General features: G+C 31.9%; 2 protein-coding genes across 2 annotated transcripts in view; one reads left to right on the top strand and one right to left on the bottom strand.

Annotated features, from left to right (window-relative positions):
* Window positions 1-26,155, bottom strand: part of LOC140046810 (uncharacterized) — a 423,911-nt gene that overhangs the window by 65,331 nt on the left and 332,425 nt on the right. The gene's annotated exons all lie outside the window — the stretch shown is intronic.
* On the top strand, window positions 10,522-14,609 carry LOC140047656 (uncharacterized). The gene is made up of 5 exons (XM_072092694.1): window positions 10,522-10,889; window positions 11,127-11,429; window positions 11,526-11,597; window positions 12,369-12,585; window positions 14,548-14,609. Exons 1-5 carry the CDS (start codon window positions 10,821-10,823, stop codon window positions 14,607-14,609), a joined length of 723 nt encoding a protein of 240 aa, XP_071948795.1. The 5' UTR covers window positions 10,522-10,820.

Raw genomic sequence — 26,155 nt, 5'->3', positions numbered from 1 at the left:
AATCTTTAGATCTGATCCATGGTAAGATATTCTATTTTGTTCTCATTTATCAATCATGTCAATTAGGATTATTGACCACATTATTTAGCAGTAATTCTTGCTATGGTTTGGGTTGACAAAAAAACCCCCAATTTCACATAATGTCTGTTGTCAGTATTATACACCAACAACATTGCAAAAGAAGGTAATGTACAGGGATTTGCTAGTGTAATAGGCTAACATTCTATAGATATGCTGTGGTAAACCATTCTATTTTGTTCTACTCATTTATTAATAATGATAATTATGATTATTTACCACAATATTTAGCAGCAATTGTTGTTGTTTGTATTGACAAAAAAACAAACAATTTCACATAATGTCTGTTGTCAGTATTTATAAACTTCATTATGATTCCTTTCCAGGATGGTGACACTCTATTACATTACTATCTGAGGCATAGAGACCCTACCTCAGAAATAGTGACGTGTCTCATTCAGCATGGGGCACCAGTAGCATTTCAAAATAAGGTAAATGTACAGGGATTTGCTAGTGTAAGAAGCTAACATTCTATAGATATGCTGTGGTAAACCATTCTATTTTGTTCTACTCATTTATTAATAATGATAATTATGATTATTTACCATAATATTTAGCAGCAATTGTTGTTGTTTGTATTGACAAAAAACAAACAATTTCACATAATGTCTGTTGTCAGTATTTATAAACTTCATTATGATTCCTTTCCTGGATGGTGACACTCCATTACATTCATATCTGAGGCGTGTATGTACAGCTACCTTAGAAATAGTGACTTGTCTCATTCAGCATGGGGCACCAGTAGCATTGCAAAATGAGGTAAATGTACAGGGATTTGCTAGTGTAATAAGCTAACATTATATAGATCTGTAAAGTAAACCATTTAATGAGAGAAAAAAGTAAGCACATTAACAAAAATCAAATTTGATTAAAACAAACCAAATAAAAAAATAACTAAATAGTTATATATGATTTATGATCTGATTTAAAGTGTACAGTTACCTATCATATAACATAAATCTTTAATTTTCTTAATCAACAAAAAAATCTATTTTTTAATATATTCAGTTATTAATTAACAATTATTGACAACGGTCTAATTAATTGTAAATATGAAATAAAATGCGACAACTACTAAACAACTAAAAATGTTTATGTTAAAAAAATTAATAGAATCTGATTTTAAGAAAAAACGATTATTAATTAATAATGTGCTCCTTCCCTTATCTTACAAAAAAAATGCAGCTAATTATGAAAATGGCCTTAAAGAAATCCTTTTCCAACCTAGGATCTTTTTGTGCAAACATTTGGCCACAAAAGGAAGAGAAATGTAAACAATGTTTTGTTAGTTTTCAAAATCTAAATTGTTTGAGTAATGCAATTTAAAAAAGAAAGGTAATATGAAATTATTCTTTTCAAACTGAATGCTTTTAAGAAAAGTTCCGTCTCTTATCTTATGACTTTTTTGGAAAAATGATTTCTCGCTAAAATATAATATACTAGTAAGTGCTCACAGATGCTTCTTGAATACAAGAACTTTGGTAAATAACTGAAAATTGCACTGTACACAAAGCAATACAGATATGATGGAATTTATGTAGTCAAATATAATTGTCATCCTGAGAATTAACTTAATTTTGTTTATTGCATGGCATTGTTCCTATCACATAACATACATCTTTAATTTTCTTAATGAACAAAAAAATCTACTTTTTTTATATGTTCAGGTGAATCAGTATAATTTTGTTTACATATTTTTGACCGTAAAACAAATATAAATTGCTCCTATGTAGCTGTAAAGATAGCAACGATTGACAATGGTCTAATTAATTGTAAATATGAAATAAAATGGGACAACTACATTGACTAATAATAAAACAACAAATAAAAAAATGTATGTTAAAAAAATTAATAGAATCTAATTTTAATAAAAAATAATTATTAATGAATAACCTGCTCCCTCCCTTACCTTATAAAAAAAATGCTTCTGTCCATCTACCCACCTAATTATGAACATGGCCTTAAAGAGATCCTTTTCCAACCTAGGATCTTTTTTTTCATAATATGAAATTATTCTTTTCAAACAGTCCCGTACCTTTTTTGGAAAAATGATTCTATAAAGTTGCTAGTTAAAATTGAATATACTAGTATTAAGTGCCCACAAATGGTTCTCGAATAAATAAACTTTGGGAAATAACTAAAAATTGTCCAAGTCACACTGTACACAAAGCAAATAAATACAGATATGATGGGATTTATGTAGTCAAATATAATTGTCATCCTGAGAATTACCTTAATTTTGTTTATTACACGGTATTGTTCACCAAATTCCTGTTTTGGTACATTGGATGATGGGATGGTATCAGGCTTCATGATATGATATGATTTTCATTGAGGCAAATGGTTTAAACTAAATTTGTTATCGTTAATATCTAACTTATCTTAAGTATGATATTGGTTTCATTGGGTGTTAAAAATCAGTACTGAAAGGATGTACCAACTTTCTCTACCATTGAGTAAAAATTCTAGAAGTTGCACTTAATTTACTGAAATTTCCCATTACCTAAATTTATATTTAAATTCATTTAACTGCTTATTGGCCTCATACATTATGTTTAACATCTAAACATTTGTTTGTACAATTTTATAAAATATGTATTAAATTATTAATGTTCAAATTTTGTGATTGATATTGTACAGTAAGTAGATTTTAATGACACTATACTACATTTGATCCATGGTAAGATATTATATTTTGTTTTCATTTATCAATAGTCGACATTTATGATTATTTACCACATTATTTAGCAGTAATTTTTGCTGTGGTTTGGGTTGACAAAAAAAACCCAATTTCACATAATGTTTGTTGTCAGTATTATACACCAGCAACATTGCAAAGAAGGTAGTGTACTGGGATTATACAGGGATATTTCATTTGTTTCTGGATAGTATCCAAATATTATTTGCTTTGAAAGTTTATAGTAAAACTATTTGTTGTTTTCTATTATGGCTCAAACATTTTAACACATCTACCTACATTTCCAAAGTAAACTTTTATTAAATTTATCTCTCTCCTCCATCTTTCAATGTTGAAGGCGGTGTTATAGGCGCACTGTACAAGTTGATGTCATTTATTAGCAAATAGTAATTTCTATTCACGTCCTAATTTACAACCAATGTTAAAAAATAGTAAATCTATGTGTTATCACATGATGCTCTTTCATCCAATCTCTAGATGGTAAATGTTTGAGCCATGACATAATACTGTATGTATGTGATGCGTAATTAAAGTGTGTTATATTGTATATCAATAATTTCTCAAAACTACTATTAACTAAACCCATTTTTTTAATAGGATGGAAATACACTTGTCTCAGTTTTAGAAAGTAACAGGTGGATAGAGGAGCAAAGTAAAACTGAAATTTTAAACTTCTTAGAAGGTAAGTGAAGTTTTAATTATTGAAATTTTAGGATCAACTAGTTTTCATTACAAACGATAAAGATTTGATTTCTCATCAAGTGAAGAAGAATGTCCAGATAAAGAAAATTAACATTTATGATATATCATTCACAGGTTTATTATAGATTAAATAATTCAGTGGGATAGTAGTATACATGGAAGTTGTGATATGTTGCAAGATGTAAATTATTTTGCTATAAATACGATAAAAATAACACAAAAACGCAAACTTTAAAATTCCTTGTAAATAAAAATATTAAATAAATCATTTTTCAAATCAAATCAATCTCTTTATTCAATACATCAAAACAGTACACATAACAAAAATAAAGAGATTTTAATGATGATGATGATGATGATGATTTTAAGATGAAAGGGACCTTCAATAAACCTCAAGGGGCTTTTGATAGGAGGCTTCACTTTAAACTAGTTACAATAATCGGACGGGGGACATGCATTGTTAAGGAATATTTGAACTTTATTAATTGCACATAAATGTAAAATGTAGATTTTTTTTTTTTAAATCTAATCTATTTTATATATAATGCTATGTACAATTGATATTCACATTCAAGGCAAACAATTTACAATAGGAGGAGATAAATATTGAATATAAAAATCTAATTTTCTTGTTAAATCCCAGTTTTTGTTTCCACAATGGATGAATTTCCTTCACACATTTTAAATAATAATTCGTCTTCTTCGAGGAGCTGAATCACCGGATTTTCAGCGCGCCGTGCGTACCAGGTTACTACCGTAAATGATGGCGCTTAATTAAAAGTTCTTAGTAGATATATCTCTATATCTATTCGCCTTAAAAGTTATCCCCTTAATAGATATAGCTCTATTACCTATTAAGCACCTACTAATAAGTAGATTTTAGGTAGAATTTAGATAGTTCCTAATAGGTTTTACCTCATTAGCATAATTCAAAACCCCCACTAATAGTGTTAGATAGATTTTTCACTATTTTTAATCTGTGAGTAACACAGTTGTATGCATCTATCTATTGTCTACTTACAATAGCTATACAATAGGCTACCAGCAACCTATTAATAGACATAAACAAACTGATAATAGCCAGTAACTGTTAATAAACTATCTATTTTATACAATAGATAGATATGGACTACCAGATAGCTATTAGAAATCTATGAGTATCATATCTATCTATCTACTGTCTACTTATTATAGCTATACAAGACTACCAATGACCTATCAATAGACTATAAAGAAACTGATAATAGCCAGTTAAATATTAATCAACTATCTATTTTATAGCTGGGAAGTAGTCGTTCCATCGTTGACTCATTCAGTTAAAATCCTTAGTAGTCGAGATAAAAAGGTCTACTAAAAAACTACTGAAAATAGAGCTATTTCTACTAATAAGTCTACTTAAATTCTACTAATTTTTTTACTATGGGTAAAACCAATAGACAAATTCAAACTCCTCCTTCCCACATTCGCCTTCGAGGAAAACAATTTACGATAGGAGGAGATAAATATTGAATATAAAAATAAAACATTTTCTTGTTAATCCCATTTTTTGTTTCCACAATGAATGAATTTTCTTCACACATTTTTAAGCCAGCTTAAGAATACTATTTTTCTGTATCTAAAATTAAGCATCATACATGTGTTATTCTAAACACCAAGTCCCACAAAGCATAACCAAGCTCTACCAAGTGTATAAAGAACAGTGCCTTTATTGTAGGCCTTTAAAAATGCAATTCCAGGTCTATATTGGCAAAATTCAGCCCAAACCATGGTGGGCTCAAGTTCAAGTTATCTTTATTGTGTTTTCACACAGGTATAAAAACAAAATTGGTTACTGGTCATAAAACAGAATATAAATAAAAACATTTAAAAAGTTCAAGGCATATTAAAAACTTACGATAGGTGGTCAATAATTCCTACTGGCAAATTCTGAATCATACCAGTTATTCATTTCAGGATTACTTTATTTTCACTTTACACATTGAAATCCTAATCAACCGTATGGTGCTAGAAATGATTTAGATTCAGGATCTCTGTCAAAAAATGTTGCATAACGCCTATATGTTTGGATGAGTTTGAGTTCCACACATTTTTTAGGACATAATTAATAACTGTAGTTGTTAACTGTATACATTTTAGTTAAAAAAAATACATTATTATTATAGTATATCCAGAATGAATGAGGTTTACCATTTTCATGTATAGTCGATTGCTTGTACACAGTCACCCACAAGCTTTTATATAACCTTATACCATTGAAAAAGTTTAAAGATACCATATGACAATTCAAGAGTTTTGCCAAGCTGTGACTTTTAATATAGTGTTTTTTATGAAAATATGTAATATGTAATATTTTTGTTTTGGTATTTTTTTAGATTTACCAAGTACTGTTGATGAGCAATTTCAAACACAATTTCAGAAACCGACAAGTGACAAACAGATAACAAAACTTCGTAAGCCAGAGAGTGGTGAGTTTAATAAGAATCACAAGAGCTGCTGTATGTTGTATGATTGTATCTATATATAATTTAACACAATTGTGATTAAAATGGGATTTCAGTAAGGAGAGAATTAGACGCTAATGTTATTTAAAAAAAGCATTATTTCTGTGCGGTACTGTAAAAAGGCGAAAAAGTGTGCAACTAATAACAAATGGAGAGATTTTATTTATCATAAATAAAACAGTTGATTGTTTTCATCCAAAATACTGTAATAATGGAATGGAGCTAGTTTGCAGATTTATGTGGCATGCTTGATTGATGATTTTTTTTTTTTTAACTTTATTTACTCCAGATGTTTTAAAAATCTATTAAAATCTTGATTCAATTTTCAGATATTCCATCTGATATTGCTGCTCGTGAATTAGAGTATCAGGAAGCTTACAAGGAAGCTTTGAAAGGAGGATCTGTCGCAGTCAATCTTGGAATGCTTAAGGTGATTGGACAGGAAGGAGTGGGTAAAACATGCCTCATAAATGCCTGTCTTGGAAAGATGTAAGTAGTTGGACAGTAAAATTGAAATTACAAAATACATGTAGGTACTGCCTAATTATAACAATAATAGATAATAGAATTAAATTTTAACATTGTTTTGTAATTTTAAATGAAAGATCATTTTAATTGTTGACTAAATAACTGATTTAAAATGTGTATTTTATAAATAAAGACTATTGAAATAGTAACTACTGGTATCTATAATTAAAAAGAGAAAATTGAATTTTACAGCACTAAAAATGAATGACATTCATTGTTGGTTTCAAATTATTATATTATTATTATATGTATCTCAGATTTGAGGAAGAACATAAAGTTACAGATGGCATAGCAGTGATAAGGACTGTAAGCACAACATGGAAAGAGGCTAAAGCTGATAGTGGTAAACATGAATACAAATTAGCATATTACTCTTCCCATCATCATAGTCAATGTAACAATATTTATCTTTGATCTCATTATCATAGACACAAACAGGCCCACAATGAAACTGAGATGTAGAATGGAATTCAATAAATGCATACAACTGTAGTATGATGTCAACAGTCATATTTTCACATACATACACCAATTGTTACTCCATGATCCTTTAACACGCAACCTATTGTTTGTTGATGTACTGTAATTTTACATTAATTAATCAATCAGTTAAAGTATTGTCACCTATCAATGTATCTGCTGTAATAATATGTGCAAATGTCTTTTTTCTCTACAGGTAATCCTTTAAAACAGTATACAAAATTCGTCACTGACAAACTGAGAGAAAAGAAAACTATAAACGTATGTAAATAATTGTGTAATGAAAACATAAAATGAATAAAGTAGCACCTACAGGACTATTGCAAACCAGTCACTTAGGCTTTCTTTCTAAATGAATCATGATGCATTATGAGCAGCTATTTCATTTTTTTTTTTGCTCCAATCCTTTAAAAATTTACTCTAACAAATTGGTTTTGTTTTTGAGAGTAAATAATATTAGTTTTCTCTTATATTAAATTGTAAACAAAACTGTATTTAACTTTGAATAAACATTTATTTCTTTTTTATATCCATTTTTTGTGTTATTTATCAGATTGACATGAAACCACCTACAGATGATGTCGAGGATGATGATGGTATTGTTGTTGACTACAATAAGGATGACAACAATGATGATTACAAAAATAACGACAACAATGATTACAAAAATGATAGTATGTAACTTTCCATTAAATTCTAATTATTATTATTACATATTACATAATACATATACATTACATTTTGTAGCTAATTTGCAATTTCTGTGATATTAAGTTTGTGCTGTAGTTATTTGAATTAATTAGATTATTAATTAGATTTTCCAATTTAAAGTAACTTTTAATTTTCCTATAAAATTATTAAATGTATGTGATCAGAGGTGGAGGTAAGGCAACCTTTAACCTGTGTAACAATTATGGTGACAGTCATACTTTTCTACCTCTACTCTGACAGTGTCAACTAAAACTATAATGATGATAACAATGATGGTGACTCAGTGTAACAATGATAATGATAATGAAGACTGCAATAATGATAATGACAATTAAAACAGTGATGATAATCAGAACAACTATAACAATATGTTAATGACTTTTACAATAATTTAGAAGTGATGTTTGTTTACATGTGGTGAGAGTGACCAAAACACTTGTTTCCACTACAGGTTCTTATACAGCTACTAAAGCTGTTACATTTGATACAGAGCAGCAGTTAGATAAAGATGTAATCAAGAAAGTTGAGGAAAAAAAGGAGGACCCCTTGGAAGAAACATTTAACATCTGGGATAATGGAGGTCAATTAATATACCATGGTATACATCGGGTAAGTTATAATATATGTATTTCCCTTGAAGTTAATATTATATTGACATTGTTTAAATACTATACACAGTTAAAATGAAATGTCTCTGTATATACTAACATAATGGTATGACCAAGGTTTATTTTGTTCATTCAGTAATCGCAAACATCTTTCCATGGTACTGCTTTATATAAAGTGTTATTACTAATTTTGCCTACATCAATAAAAAAAGTATTTTCAGTAACTGTTTTCAATCATAACTGATTTTAACAGTTTTATATGAATTTGTACTAGAAAAATGCTTCATTAAAAAGAGTATCAATAGTAAATGTATAAACACAGTTTATCAAAAGACAACCTACAGAATAAAATGATAGTCGTGCAGTCACCTATCTTGCGCCGCGTAGCGGTGCTATACAATCTTTGCTTAAAGCATATTAATCAAATATTTGAATAAAAACAAATTGTGTTTTTGCAGATGTTCATGACATTACAAGCACTTTATATTGTAGTGTTCGACCTAAGTGTAGACCTCAATGATCCTGCTGTTTATATTGATTCCAATGGAGTAAGTATTTTGCTATATATTTTATGCATTACAAAGAGTTTTATTTCATACCTTCCAAATGAGCTGCATACATTTACATATTTGAAACCTAACCATTTTAATTGTGGTTAGAAATCATTTACTTCTTAATTTCATTTTACTAGAACAAAGATAAAATGTTTTTTAAACTAGTCTTTCTTTTTTACAGCAAAAGTGTAAACATCATTGGACCAATCTCCAGTTCATATTATCTTACATCCTGTCAGTTTATTCTCATAGTCGTATTGTGAAAGAAGATGAGGAGAATGAAGTTCACCAACCAACTATCCTTATTGTAGGTACACATAAGGGTAAGCTTGGTGAGACTGAAAAACAACAAAATGATGAGGTTAATACTTGCATTATTAAAATTAGCAATCAATCAAGTATACATTTCTGTTCTAAAAGCTAATGTAAAGAAACTAGCTACTAGAGTACTGTATCGAATACATTCATATCAAAAGTTGTTATATGAATGTATTCTTTACAGTACTCTAATAGGACTTGAAGTATTTAGATATTATTTAAAAGAAATTACAGTTTAACCCCATGTTTTCATTTATTTAAATTGTTTACAACCAGACAAAGAAGGCCTTTAAAATGATTCGAGATGCACTTAAACAGAAAGAGTTTATAAAACATGTGTACAACGTATATTTTGCCGTTGAAAACAGCCAAGAAACAACAGATAAGAGCTTTAGTGATCTTAAAAAAGTTATTGATGACCTTATGACTGCTTTAGAGAAAGAAGTTCCTTTAAAGTGGATGCGTTTTCGATGTGATCTACATGATCTAAGGAGAAAAAAACATTTTTCTTTGTGTCCAGTTGAAGAGGTAAATTTAATTGGCATCATTCCTCAGTGTTTTGTTTTCAGAATAGAAATATGTTGGAAATAGTAGTATTTAAAAAAGTATAAACAAAAGACTCTACCCACTATTATATATAACTACAGTACTATATAATAATATTGATAATATTTTTGTCATATTTTCATCTTCACTGCTCTAAATCTGAATGGTAAAATAATGTTAATGTAATATAATATAAAAATATATAATCCTATCCATGCTGTTATGGTTTCCTATCTGAAAAAAATCAGAGCAATTACATCGGCCTAGTATTTTTTATGGAATATTTGCATTGCAACACTGACAATTACATTCTGTGAGAAAAATTGCAGTTACGTTTCCCCCATCCTGAGAGAGACGTTTTCCTTCAGATCCAAAGTTATGCAGTACATGTTATCAAGTAAATTTCAAAACATTTCAGGCTGTAAAGGACAAAACTAATGTTGTAAATGTATACCTACCTTTGGTTTCATATTTTTGATATTTTAGTTGTATCTGAATAGTAAACAATTTTTTCTTTAGCTCAAAATGCTGGCAAGTAAGAATGGTATTGCAGATGAAAAAAAACAATCCTTTCTTCTAAACTTTTTGTACGATCTTGGTGAAATTGTTTACAGGCCTGACAACAAATTATTGAAAGATAAAGCGGTGTTAGATCCGATGCAGCTGGTTGAAATTGTTACTGCTTTTGTAACTGTCATTCCACCAGAATTTCCAGTAAGTAGTCTCATGAAAATGTTAATGCAGTGTTTTTTTAGGAAATAATTGAGGTACATTTGAATTCCTATAGGTGCTGTAGTATCAAAAGCAATGTCTGACAGTTTCCTTAATTTAACATTGAGGGGTATATTGTATATTAGATGTAATTGCATCTACAAGTCTTTATACATGTGCATCCCTTTAGACTCTAATTGTTTGATAACTTTAAATAAACACAAAATACTAAGTATGGCTAATTGGTGGTGTTTTTTAGCCGGCCACGTATATCGATGCGTTTGATAAGCTTGACAAGGGCATACTGGAAGAAAAGTTGTTGCGAAGATTATGGAAAAAGCGTAAAGTTGACGACGGAAAGAATTTTGAGTTTCTTGTAGAACTGATGATTCAATTAGGTTTTATTTGTGAGAGGAAGACAACCAGCAGCCAAGATGTGGCAAGTACATCTACAGTAGGTTTTGTTCAGTTATCTTTTCTAACATGTTTTGTATGCAAGATTATGAAATAGAAAAAAAATTTGGTATGATACATAATTGGTGAAATTTTACTTTAAATTTTAAAATTATTGTAGGGTTCGGACATATTTTGATTAAACTATCTACTGAAAGATGTTTTTAACATGTACAGGATATGATATTTAATTTTCTAAAAGAAATCTGAATGCCATTTTACAAATCAACAATTTCAGGAATCTGTTGGAAAGCGATCATTCTTTGTGCCACTACGCCTTGCTTTTAAGACATCAAGTGAAGTGAAACCAGTGCCTGATGATTCACAATCTATCAGTGTCTATTACGACTTTAAGGGATATCTGCCAGATGTATTGTTTCCATATATGATTATTGATTTCCTCAACAAATTTCAAAAGAAAGGAGTTGACCCAATACTCTTGTATAACCATGCTGAACTTTACTTTGACCAAGATCATCATGTGACCTTATCTCTTGTCAAATTTGTGACTACGGAGGATGAAAGAAAGTTCTTGTTAAAGGTGCTGTATCATATAATTTGTTGTGAAATAAGTCATAATTTATTCTAAGCATAAACTCAATTCAAATATCAAAACATCACTTTTCTTCTTTTTTAGGTGACTATTAAAAGAACTCCTGCTTGTAATAGAACAAGTAATGATGAACCCTCTTCTGACGCATGTAAAGAGGTTTGTTATCATTTCATATATCGTAGGGGTGGGGTGGGGGGGGGAGGGTACCACATTGTGGGGAATATGTCTAATAATTGAGACGATCTCTTAAATTCAATTACGTTGCTTACGCTCTGTTACGCATGTGTATACGAGAGAATAACTTGCATGTGAAACTATTATAAGATAGCGAAAGATATGTAACAAAAACAAACAAAAACACATTTTTTCTACCCACCCCTCTAACAATTTTCCAGGGAAAACAAACAAACAAACAATTTTTTGGGGACCTTATTAGCGTTTATAATGATCGTATCGGAAGTGCCTTTAGCGGGGACTTGCCCTGACGTTCTTATTGAACGCAAACAATTTTATATATTGTTAGTTGCATGTGTCTACCGCCCCGTGTGGGAAGAATGAGATGGGTTTTGCTGTTTGCTAGTGCGCTCAGTGGAGTGTCATTTCTGGCAAACTAAAGTTGCCATATCATGAATTTTTCCGCCCATCTAGGGGTGTCCTTAAACAAAATTCCCTTGCCACATCTCCGACCATTAAGTGGAAGTGGGGGGTAGGGGCCTATGGTTCAAATACTCAGTCTCAGAAGTACTATACCCTTTTCTTCTGGGAACAACCCCAAATCCCCCTTCCCCTCCCCCTTCTATTTTTTGGTTATTGTGTTATTGGTTTTATTGTATTGTAAATGTTTAGTGAACACAACGTTTGCTATATTGTTTGTTTTTATTGTCATATAGTGTTAATTGCAGTTTGCCATTCAATTTGTACCTTTAGGTTTTGTTAACAATTCAAAAGTCATTTGAACCTACTAAAGATGGTGGTAGAAGAGGGATTCATTTTGAGAGATGCATACTGTGTGGTGTATGTAGTGATACATCAGAAAAGAAGCACATTCAAAATCTTGAAAATTTCCATGACGAGAAGTTGACATGCACCAAAACTGGCAAGTCTGTTACGATGGATGTTTTACGTTACAAGTGTTTATTTGGAGGTAAGAGTAATATATATACAAGTTTATTTTCATTTATTTATTTGACCCAAAAACAAATGATTATTATGTAATGTAATTACTAGCAGAATCATTACTGATAATCTATACATTGTTACAACATGCTGCTATTAGCTGTTATATCTTCATTCCTCTTACCAGTAGTAGTACTATCAGAATGATTATTGATAATCTATACATTGTTACAACATGCTGCTATTAGCTGTGATATCTTCATTCCTCTTACCAGTAGTAGTACTATCAGAATGATTATTGATAATCTATACATTGTTACAACATGCTGCTATTAGCTGTTATATCTTCATTCCTCTTACCAGAAGTAGTACTATCAGAATCATTATTGATAATCTATACATTGTTACAACATGCTGCTATTAGCTGTGATATCTTCATTCCTCTTACCAGTAGTAGTACTATCAGAATGAATCATTATTGATAATCTATACATTGTTACAACATGCAGCTATTAGCTGTGATATCTTCATTCCTCTTACCAGTAGTAGTACTATCAGAATCATTATTGATAATCTATACATTGTTACAACATGCTGCTATTAGCTGTGATATCTTCATTCCTCTTACCAGTAGTAGTACTATCAGAATCATTATTGATAATCTATACATTGTTACAACATGCAGCTATTAGCTGTGATATCTTCATTCCTCTTACCAGTAGTAGTACTATCAGAATCATTATTCATAATCTATACATTGTTACAACATGCTGCTTCTATTAGCTGTGATACCTTCAGTTCTCTTACCAGTAGTAGTACTAACAGAATCATTATTGATAATCTATACATTGTTACAACATGCTGCTATTAGCTGTGGTATCTTCATTCCTCTTACCAGTAGTAGTACTATCAGAATCATTATTGATAATCTATACATTGTTACAACATGCTGCTATTAGCTGTGATATCTTCATTCCTCTTTACCAGTAATAGTACTATCAGAATCATTATTGATAATCTATACATTGTTACAACATGCTGCTATTAGCTGTGATATCTTCATTCCTCTTACCAGTAGTAGTACTATCAGAATCATTATTGATAATCTATACATTGTTACAACATGCTACTATTAGCTGTGATATCTTCATTCCTCTTATCAGTAGTAGTACAACATAATCATTATTGATAATCTATACATTGTTACAACATGCTGCTATTAGCTGTGATATCTTCATTCTCTTACCAGTAGTAGTACTCTCAGAATCATTATTGATAATCTATACATTGTTACAACATGCTGCTATTAGCTGTGATATCTTCATTCCTCTTACCAGTAGTAGTACTATCAGAATCATTATTGATAATCTATACATTGTTACAACATGATGCTATTAGCTGTGATATCTTCATTCCTCTTACCAGTAGTAGTACTATCAGAATCATTATTGATAATCTATACATTGTTACAACATGCTGCTATTAGCTGTGATATCTTCATTCCTCTTACCAGTAGTAGTACTATCGGAATCATTATTGATAATCTATACATTGTTACAACATGCTGCTATTAGCTGTGATATCTTCATTCCTCTTACCAGTAGTAGTACTATCAGAATCATTATGGATAATCTATACATTGTTACAACATGCTGTTATTAGCTGTGATATCTTCATTCCTCTTACCAGTAGTAGTACTATCAGAATCATTATTGATAATCTATACATTGTTACAACATGATGCTATTAGCTGTGATATCTTCATCCCTCCTACCAGTTGTACTAGCAATCTATAATTTATTTAATAATGTCAAGATAGTTAAAGTTTAAAAAAAATGTTAATGTTGGAGGTTCAATGTTTAAATAGGCCAGATATTTATAAAACATATTATTATATTTGAATAAGTAATACATAATTTTATCTGTCACAAACTTGTTTGTGTATTAATAGTTTTAAGTACAGTATTACAATAGTTTTTTCTATGAAAAGACTATAATATGTGGATAAGGTTTGGATTATCACTACAATGCAAGAACGTAGACACAACATAAGTAATTTGACCAATGACAAGTGACGGATTGGATAGATCTCATATTAGCTGTGTATTGCAACCTATATCTTTGTATTGCATCCATGTGAGACTATAGTTAAACAATGTATGCAGTGGAACTGTCAATATTCCATGTGAGACTATAGTTAAACAATGTATGCAGTGTAACTGTCAATATTCCACCACAGACTGTACAATGGCATTGTGTACTATAAACATTTTTCTAATTAGTAAATGTACATCTCATTTTAATCATTTTTAGGCAGTAGTGATAAGGACCAAAATGAAAGCACATCATCCAGTCACCAATCTCAACCAAGAGAAGGTAAGTTACTAGTAGATAAAGATTATGATATGAGAAAGTCTCTCAACCTTACAACTTTACTTCCTTTATGAAAACACATGGTATATACCCCTACCCTGATCATACCCAGTACCGTTTTGATCGTACGATTAATCGGGAAACCACCTCACGACATTCAAAATCTTTCCTGTAACTAACAACCCATTCCTTTTTCTATACATCCTATACTACTTATTTATATCCTACCTTTATACCTATGTTATTTTCGCTCTACTACAATGTACGATACACTTATAATCTTACATGTATCACACAGTACACAACTTGACATCGCGCACATTGTATACGCTAGCATTTCATTCTAATACGCTCACGCACTTTATCGAACATACTTTTAAACCAAACCAAAACCATACAACGACAAGACATCCATCGATTCAGTTCAAAACCATTTTTAGGTAAATTTTGAATTAATTATTATTTCCTATCAATTCTACCATTTTCATATAAAGATATTGTGGAACCACGTCAGGTCAAGTTCAATATTGAATATCGAAACGTGGCAGGCTGAAGGCGCTTGACCTTTGACAAGAATCGCCTAAATTTTTAACTTTACAATACTTAGTGTTGTATATTCTGGTACAGCCGCTCCATGATCTCTTTGCTTTTCTTCCTTATATCTTTACTCTTTTTAAAAGTTTTACTAACGATTTTTATTTTATTTTATTATATTTATATTTTTGCTTTATGTACACGACAACTAACGATCAAATAACAGTTTTTCACATCGCAACTTATACAATGTAATTTTGAAAACTAAAACCATTTTTCTATATACATACAACGTACATTTCTAGTTTAACAAAAACATTTTTCTAAACTTTCTATTATTTAAAAGTCGAAGATAGCCAGGTCTCGGGTCCATTCTATTGTCGCCACAGATTGATATCTTCATCAGTACTTCTATGAATGGATGATTAGGTGGGAACACAAACGCTAGTTGATCATACCCAGTACCGTTTTGATCGTACGATTAATCGGGAAACCACCTCACGACAGTACCGTTTGATCGTACGATTAATCGGGAAACTACCTTACGACAGGTCTCGGGTCCATTCTATTGTCGCCACAGATTGATATCTTCATCAGTACTTCTATGAATGGATGATTAGTTGGGAACACGAACGCTAGTTGATCATACCCAGTACCGTTTTGATCGTACTATTAATCGGGAAACCACCTCACGACGTTTATAGAAACACATGGTGTACTGGTAACCTGACTTTACTAGTGTTTATTTGCACTCTATGAAAACCTTACAACTTTACTTCCTTTTTAGAAACACATGGTGTACTGGTAACCTGACTTTACTAGTGTTTATTTGCACTCTGCACACCTTACAACTTTACTTCCTATATAGAAACACATGGTATATACCCCTACCCTGACTTTACTAGTGTTTATTTGCACTCTATGCAAACCTTACAACTTTACTTCCTTTATAGAAACACATGGTATATACCCCTACCCTGACTTTACTAGTGTTTATTTGCACTCTATGCAAACCTTACAACTTTACTTCCTTTATAGAAACACATGGTATATACCCCTACCCTGACTTTACTAGTGTTTATTTGCACTCTATGCAAACCTTACAACTTTACTTCCTTTATAGAAACACATGGTATATACCCCTACCCTGACTTTACTAGTGTTTATTTGCACTCTATGAAAACCTTACAACTTTACTTCCTTAATAGAAACACATGGTATATACCCCTACCCTGACTTTACTAGTGTTTATTTGCACTCTATGCAAACCTTACAACTTTACTTCCTTTATAGAAACACATGGTATATACTCCTAACCTGACTTTACTAGTGTTTATTTGCACTCTATGCAAACCTTACAACTTTACTTCCTTTATAGAAACACATGGTATATACTCCTAACCTGACTTTACTAGTGTTTATTTGCACTCTATGCAAACCTTACAACTTTACTTCCTTTATAGAAACACATGGTATATACCCCTACCCTGACTTTACTAGTGTTTATTTGCACTCTATGTAAACCTTACAACTTTACTTCCTTTATAGAAACACATGGTATATACCCCTACCCTGACTTTACTAGTGTTTATTTGCACTCTATGCAAACCTTACAACTTTACTTCCTTAATAGAAACACATGGTATATACCCCTACCCTGACTTTACTAGTGTTTATTTGCACTCTATGCAAACCTTACAACTTTACTTCCTTTATAGAAACACATGGTATATACCCCTACCCTGACTTTACTAGTGTTTATTTGCACTCTATGCAAACCTTACAACTTTACTTCTTTTATAGAAACACATGGTATATACCCCTACCCTGACTTTACTAGTGTTTATTTGCACTCTATGAAAACCTTACAACTTTACTTCCTTTATAGAAACACATGGTATATACCCCTACCCTGACTTTACTAGTGTTTATTTGCACTCTATGCAAACCTTACAACTTTACTTCCTTAATAGAAACACATGGTATATACCCCTACCCTGACTTTACTAGTGTTGATTTGCACTCTATGCAAACCTTACAACTTTACTTCCTTTATAGAAACACATGGTATATACCCCTACCCTGACTTTACTAGTGTTTATTTGCACTCTATGAAAACCTTACAACTTTACTTCCTTTATAGAAACACATGGTATATACCCCTACCCTGAATTTACTAGTGTTTATTTGCACTCTATGCAAACCTTACAACTTTACTTCCTTTATGGAAACACATGGTATATACCCCTACCCTGACTTTACTAGTGTTTATTTGCACTCTATGCAAACCTTACAACTTTACTTCCTTTATAGAAACACATGGTATATACCCCTACCCTGACTTTACTAGTGTTTATTTGCACTCTATGCAAACCTTACAACTTTACTTCCTTTATAGAAACACATGGTATATACCCCTACCCTGACTTTACTAGTGTTTATTTGCACTCTATGCAAACCTTACAACTTTACTTCCTTTATGGAAACACATGGTATATACCCCTACCCTGACTTTACTAGTGTTTATTTGCACTCTATGCAAACCTTACAACTTTACTTCCTTTATAGAAACACATGGTATATACCCCTACCCTGACTTTACTAGTGTTTATTTGCACTCTATGCAAACCTTACAACTTTACTTCCTTTATAGAAACACATGGTATATACCCCTACCCTGACTTTACTAGTGTTTATTTGCACTCTATGCAAACCTTACAACTTTATTTCCTTTATAGAAACACATGATATATACCCCTACCCTGACTTTACTAGTGTTTATTTGCACTCTATGCAAACCTTACAACTTTACTTCCTTTATAGAAACACATGGTATATACCCCTACCCTGACTTTACTAGTGTTTATTTGCACTCTATGCAAACCTTACAACTTTACTTCCTTTATAGAAACACATGGTATATACCCCTACCCTGACTTTACTAGTGTTTATTTGCACTCTATGCAAACCTTACAACTTTACTTCCTTAATAGAAACACATGGTATATACCCCTATCCTGACTTTACTAGTGTTTATTTGCACTCTATGCAAACCTTACAACTTTACTTCCTTAATAGAAACACATGGTATATACCCCTACCCTGACTTTACTAGTGTTTATTTGCACTCTATGTAAACCTTACAACTTTACTTCCTTTATAGAAACACATGGTATATACCCCTACCCTGACTTTACTAGTGTTTATTTGCACTCTATGCAAACCTTACAACTTTACTTCCTTAATAGAAACACATGGTATATACCCCTACCCTGACTTTACTAGTGTTTATTTGCACTCTATGCAAACCTTACAACTTTACTTCCTTAATAGAAACACATGGTATATACCCCTAACCTGACTTTACTAGTGTTTATTTGCACTCTATGCAAACCTTACAACTTTACTTCCTTTATAGAAACACATGGTATATACCCCTACCCTGACTTTACTAGTGTTTATTTGCACTCTATGAAAACCTTACAACTTTACTTCCTTAATAGAAACACATGGTATATACCCCTACCCTGACTTTACTAGTGTTTATTTGCACTCTATGCAAACCTTACAACTTTACTTCCTTAATAGAAACACATGGTATATACCCCTACCCTGACTTTACTAGTGTTTATTTGCACTCTATGTAAACCTTACAACTTTACTTCCTTTATAGAAACACATGGTATATACCCCTACCCTGACTTTACTAGTGTTTATTTGCACTCTATGCAAACCTTACAACTTTACTTCCTTAATAGAAACACATGGTATATACCCCTAACCTGACTTTACTAGTGTTTATTTGCACTCTATGCAAACCTTACAACTTTACTTCCTTTATAGAAACACATGGTATATACCCCTACTCTGACTTTACTAGTGTTTATTTGCACTCTATGCAAACCTTACAACTTTACTTCCTTAATAGAAACACATGGTATATACTCCTAACCTGACTTTACTAGTGTTTATTTGCACTCTATGCAAACCTTACAACTTTACTTCCTTTATAGAAACACATGGTATATACCCCTATCCTGACTTTACTAGTGTTTATTTGCACTCTATGCAAACCTTACAACTTTACTTCCTTAATAGAAACACATGGTATATACCCCTACCCTGACTTTACTAGTGTTTTTTTGCACTCTATGAAAACCTTACAACTTTACTTCCTTTATAGAAACACATGGTATATACTCCTAACCTGACTTTACTAGTGTTTATTTGCACTCTATGAAAACCTTACAACTTTACTTCCTTTATAGAAACACATGGTATATACCCCTACCCTGACTTTACTAGTGTTTATTTGCACTCTATGCAAACCTTACAACTTTACTTCCTTAATAGAAACACATGGTATATACCCCTAACCTGACTTTACTAGTGTTTATTTGCACTCTATGCAAACCTTACAACTTTACTTCCTTTATAGAAACACATGGTATATACCCCTACTCTGACTTTACTAGTGTTTATTTGCACTCTATGCAAACCTTACAACTTTACTTCCTTAATAGAAACACATGGTATATACTCCTAACCTGACTTTACTAGTGTTTATTTGCACTCTATGCAAACCTTACAACTTTACTTCCTTTATAGAAACACATGGTATATACCCCTATCCTGACTTTACTAGTGTTTATTTGCACTCTATGCAAACCTTACAACTTTACTTCCTTAATAGAAACACATGGTATATACCCCTACCCTGACTTTACTAGTGTTTATTTGCACTCTATGAAAACCTTACAACTTTACTTCCTTTATAGAAACACATGGTATATACTCCTAACCTGACTTTACTAGTGTTTATTTGCACTCTATGAAAACCTTACAACTTTACTTCCTTTATAGAAACACATGGTATATACCCCTACCCTGACTTTACTAGTGTTTATTTGCACTCTATGCAAACCTTACAACTTTCCTTCTTTTATAGAAACACATGGTATATACCCCTACCCTGACTTTACTAGTGTTTATTTGCACTCTATGCAAACCTTACAACTTTACTTCCTTTATAGAAACACATGGTATATACCCCTACCCTGACTTTACTAGTGTTTATTTGCACTCTATGCAAACCTTACAACTTTACTTCCTTAATAGAAACACATGGTATATACCCCTACCCTGACTTTAATAGTGTTTATTTGCACTCTATGAAAACCTTACAACTTTACTTCCTTTATAGAAACACATGATATATACCCCTACCCTGACTTTACTAGTGTTTATTTGCACTCTATGAAAACCTTACAACTTTACTTCCTTTATAGAAACACATGGTATATACCCCTACCCTGACTTTACTAGTGTTTATTTGCACTCTATGCAAACCTTACAACTTTACTTCCTTTATAGAAACACATGGTATATACCCCTACCCTGACTTTACTAGTGTTTATTTGCACTCTATGCAAACCTTACAACTTTACTTCCTTTATAGAAACACATGGTATATACCCCTAACCTGACTTTACTAGTGTTTATTTGCACTCTATGCAAACCTTTAAACAATATAATCATATATTATAGTGATGTTTAAATGATGAATTTCTGGGATTATATTATTATATAATAAAAAGAATAATACTAATTATTACACATAAAATAATGGGAGTGAGTATTTATTTACTGTAGTACTTTTTTCTAAAGCTAATTTTTCTACATTATTTTAAAAAAGTACAGAAGATAGTTGATTTTCCACAGTTTATTTGAAAATTTGATCACAATAATTTTCTACCATAGGTCTCATGTAATCACCTATGGTCAACAATGTTTATGATCACATTTTCAAATTAAACTACCTTGTCTGTACATCTTTTGGACATTACATATTTTCTTATGTAGCATCATCATTTTTGTTATCAATTTATTTTATTACTAGAAAATTATTATGGTGTTTTAATAATTCATATTCATAATCATATTCAAACATTGATTATGATTGTAAACAATTATGATAATTATGCTAAATATATATATTTCATAATATTGAAAACTTGCTTTTCTTCAACCATATAGATTTCTCAGAGGATGATTTTAAACACTTGATTACAGACTTTGCACAATGGTTTGATGAACGTGGACTCCTTAACAGGCTACAAGTCCTATTCATAGGAATAGTAAGCAACATTGAAGAGTTGAAAAAAGTTACCAGTACAATTGACTTGTTAACTCTTTTATCTGCGAATGGGCGATTGAGTCAAACAAATCTGTCTGTACTGTTTGATGCAATAAAAGTAACTGAACAATTTGGCTTCGAGTCAACAGTCACAGAAAAGCTTCCTGCTTTCAAAGACGTCAAGAAACGTGAGGTAGTATCATTTCCTGCACACACAATGAAGATTGTTAATCTTGGAAAAAATCTTAAGGATTCCGCTATCAGAAGACTTGATGCAAGACACAACTTCCCTGTCCTTAAGAAGTATGCAGACAGCTGGAGTCTGATATTTGATTTTGTTCCTCGAGGGTTGCTGAGTGAAGACAAAATAGATGAGGTTAATAAGTTGTTGCAAAGATGAAAAGAAATGACGTTGTGGTGGTTTAGTTCACCATTAGTGCAATAAACAATGGATTGCAATAACAAACAGAAATAATAACAAACAGAAATAATAACAAATATAGTTCACATTGCCTATTGCAGCCCATGAGATTTAAAGCCATTCATTTTTACTGTTTTCATATTTGGAAATATTAATCACTAGAAACTTTTCAAATTGAGCTGTCATTTCTTTAACAACACAATTGTTGTTACGGCTCATCTGTTAGTTTAGCGCCCTTTATAATTAAAAGTTGTCTAATATGTCCGCTCACAAAGATAATGTGTTCTATGCGTAGGTCTATCTAGAAGAGACACAAACATAAGTTTTAATCATCTAATGAATAATATTGTGATAATAATAAGAAATTATGATTTATGCAGTAGTTGATTGAAGTTATATTATAGTTAATTTTGACTCCGAACGCCGTCTAAATGGTGCGTGGAGTGTAGGCCTATCTGTGGCCAAGATTGAAAGCATGTTCATGCTTGTTGTATAATGTTGTAACGTTCGCAATTCTCCCGCGGTTGTCATGGGATGAAATCCAGTGTGATGCAGACGGTGCTCGTTCCGCTTGATTGAGCACGGCTCTATTCAAGAGCTATTTACACGAAAGTGTTTGTTGTTGTTATGTTTGGAGCTCCGTAGAGTTATTTAAACGTAAATACTTGTTATAATAACAAACATGTTATTATCTTTTGTTTCTAGTTGAAACCATCATCACCATTATCAGTAAAGTCAGTCTTTATTCAATAGCTGATCATCATCAGCGTCATTATCGTGATCTTCATCACATCGGCAAGTTGCCATGGCCATCGCCATTGAGATTGAATAAAGTGTTTGATGCGTTACAAGTTGTCTAAAGATAGTTTATTTGATAGTTCAAGTGAAAACCTCCGCCCAACAGTAGGGGCTGTTGCAATTGTAATATTATTATTATGTAATACCACAATTTAAGTTTGTATGCTATCGTCTATCTTGAATGACCAGCCGTTTCTTTAGCAATATAATGTATATGCATCGTACCTCATTGTATGTATTGTAATATCACAATGCAAGTAGTACACTATAGTCTGAGCAATGAGCAACCGTTTATTTGTCAATGTAATGTTAGCGTGTCATACCTCAGTGTATGCATTATAATACCTCAATGCAGGTAGTACACTATAGTCTATCTTTTATGAGCAGCTATTTATTTGTCAATGTAACGTTAGCGAGTCATACCTCAGTGTATGTATAATACCACAATGCAGGTAGTATGCTATAGTCTATCTTGTATGAGCAGCCATTTATTTGTCAATGTAGTGTTAGGGTGTCATACCTCAGTGTATGTATTGTAATATCACAATGCAGGTAGTATGCTATAGTTTATCTTGTATGAGCAGCCATTTATTTGTCAATGTAGTGTTAGGGTGTCATAGCTCAGTGTATGCATAATACCACAATGCAGGTAGTATGCTATAGTCTATCTTGTATGATACAGCCATTTATTTGTCAATGTAACGTTAGCGTGTCATACCTCAGTGTATGCATAATACCACAATGCAGGTAGTATGCTATAGTCTATCTTGTATGATACAGCCATTTATTTGTCAATGTAACGTTAGCGTGTCATACCTCAGTGTATGCATAATACCACAATGCAGGTAGTATGCTATAGTTTATCTTGTATGAGCAGCCATTTATTTGTCAATGTAGTGTTAGGGTGTCATACCTCAGTGTATGCATTATAATACCACAATGCAGGTAGTATGCTATAGTCTATCTTGTATGAGCAGCCATTTATTTGTCAATGTAGTGTTAGGGTGTCATACCTCAGTGTATGTATTGTAATACCACAATGCAGGTAGTATGCTATAGTCTATCTTGTATGAGCAGCCATTTATTTGTCAATGTAGTGTTAGGGTGTCGTAGCTCATTGTATGTATTGTAATACCACAATGCAGGTAGTATGCTATAGTCTATCTTGTATGAGCAGCCATTTATTTGTCAATGTAGTGTTAGGGTGTCATACCTCAGTGTATGTATTGTAATATCACAATGCAGGTAGTATGCTATAGTCTATCTTGTATGAGCAGCCATTTATTTGTCAATGTAGTGTTAGGGTGTCATACCTCAGTGTATGTATTGTAATACCACAATGCAGGTAGTATGCTATAGTCTATCTTGTATGAGCAGTCATTTATTTGTCAATGTAATGTTAGCGTGTCATACCTCAGTGTATGCATTATAATACCTCAATGCAGGTAGTACACTATAGTCTATCTTTTATGAGCAGCTATTTATTTGTCAATGTAACGTTAGCGTGTCATACCTCAGTGTATGCATAATACCACAATGCAGGTGGGTGTCACGAAACCTAAGACCACGAAAGCTAAGACCCCCTAAGACCTAAGATCACGAAAGCTAAGACCCAAGACCTAAGATTACAAATTCTAAGATATACTACAGCTTAAAAACAATACTTGTTTATCCATACATAATTTTAAACACAGTAGGTTTCATTTATTACCATAAATATAATTTAATACTACCGCAAAACATAGATAAACTCACATTATTTTCGCCCGTTGAGTAAATGTATATTTTTTCTTTACAACAAACAAACTTGACGGGTTGTTTGTTGGTATATATTTACTCCAATGTGTTGGTTCAGAGGATGTTTTTCTTACGCACCTGCCTTTCTTGTATTTTGACTCCAAATTTGTTGACTAACTTTATCCTGAATACCACACTTTAAAATTAGGACTTATAAGTACTTTCAGAAGGAGAAACACATAATAACAAATAAATAAATCCTTTAAATTTATGATTTTACAGACGTTTCTTTGTATACTGTAATGTAACTCCGCTCCCCATGCTCAATGTTTTTGTTTCTATGGAGCGCCAAAAGAGCAACAATAATAGTACAAGTATAAAAACAGAAAGAAAACGAAACAAAAAAACTTATCATGATTTTTAAGTTAAAATTTATTTGCCAGTATTTATTTCTTCGTACTTGCATGATTATACTATTATCATTACAATTTTAATTTTACATTGTTCCATCCACACTGTAGATGGACTCCAACAGAGTTTTCAGCCCTCTATATAATTTTTGCTCTTTTGACGTTCCATAGAAACAAAAACATTGAGCATGGGGAGCTCGAGGAGTTACATTACAGTATACTGCTACTAGTGTACTGTAGGCTGGTCATTTTGTGTGCGAGAAAAACGTCTGTAAAATCATCAATTTAAAAATGTATTTGTTACTTTTTATGTGATTCTTTTTCATGAAAGTGCCAATTCTAAGGTGTGGTATTCAGAATAAATGTTGGGAGTTAAAATACAAGGCAGGTGCGAAAGATAAATATTTGTAATCTTAGGTCTTGGGTCTTAGCTTTCGTGATCTTAGGTCTTAGGGGATCTTAGCTTTCGTGGTCTTAGGTTTCGTGACACCCCAATGCAGGTAGTATGCTATAGTCTATCTTGTATGAGCAGCCATTTATTTGTCAATGTAGTGTTAGGGTGTCATACCTCAGTGTATGTATTGTAATATCACAATGCAGGTAGTATGCTATAGTTTATCTTGTATGAGCAGCCATTTATTTGTCAATGTAGTGTTAGGGTGTCGTAGCTCAGTGTATGTATTGTAATATCACAATGCAGGTAGTATGCTATAGTCTATCTTGTATGAGCAGCCATTTATTTGTCAATGTAGTGTTAGGGTGTCATACCTCAGTGTATGTATTGTAATATCACAATGCAGGTAGTATGCTATAGTCTATCTTGTATGAGCAGCCATTTATTTGTCAATGTAGTGTTAGGGTGTCGTAGCTCATTGTATGTATTGTAATATCACAATGCAGGTAGTATGCTATAGTCTATCTTGTATGAGCAGCCATTTATTTGTCAATGTAGTGTTAGGGTGTCGTAGCTCATTGTATGTATTGTAATATCACAATGCAGGTAGTATGCTATAGTCTATCTTGTATGAGCAGCCATTTATTTGTCAATGTAGTGTTAGGGTGTCATAGCTCAGTGTATGCATAATACCACAATGCAGGTAGTATGCTATAGTCTATCTTGTATGATACAGCCATTTATTTGTCAATGTAACGTTAGCGTGTCATACCTCAGTGTATGCATAATACCACA

Source organism: Antedon mediterranea, chromosome 4 (genome assembly GCF_964355755.1).
Source record: "Antedon mediterranea chromosome 4, ecAntMedi1.1, whole genome shotgun sequence".
Classification (NCBI taxonomy): Eukaryota; Metazoa; Echinodermata; class Crinoidea; order Comatulida; family Antedonidae; genus Antedon; species Antedon mediterranea.
This window is presented reverse-complemented; position numbering and strand designations above follow the sequence as displayed.

Coding starts and splice junctions, on each gene's coding strand:
- LOC140047656 (XM_072092694.1), top strand. CDS start 10,821: ATGATTCAATTAGGTTTTATTTGTGAGAGGAAGACAACCAGCAGCCAA. Junction 11,430..11,525: donor AAAGAAAGTTCTTGTTAAAG/GTGCTGTATCAT, acceptor CTTCTTTTTTAG/GTGACTATTAAAAGAACTCC. Junction 11,598..12,368: donor CTTCTGACGCATGTAAAGAG/GTTTGTTATCAT, acceptor TTGTACCTTTAG/GTTTTGTTAACAATTCAAAA.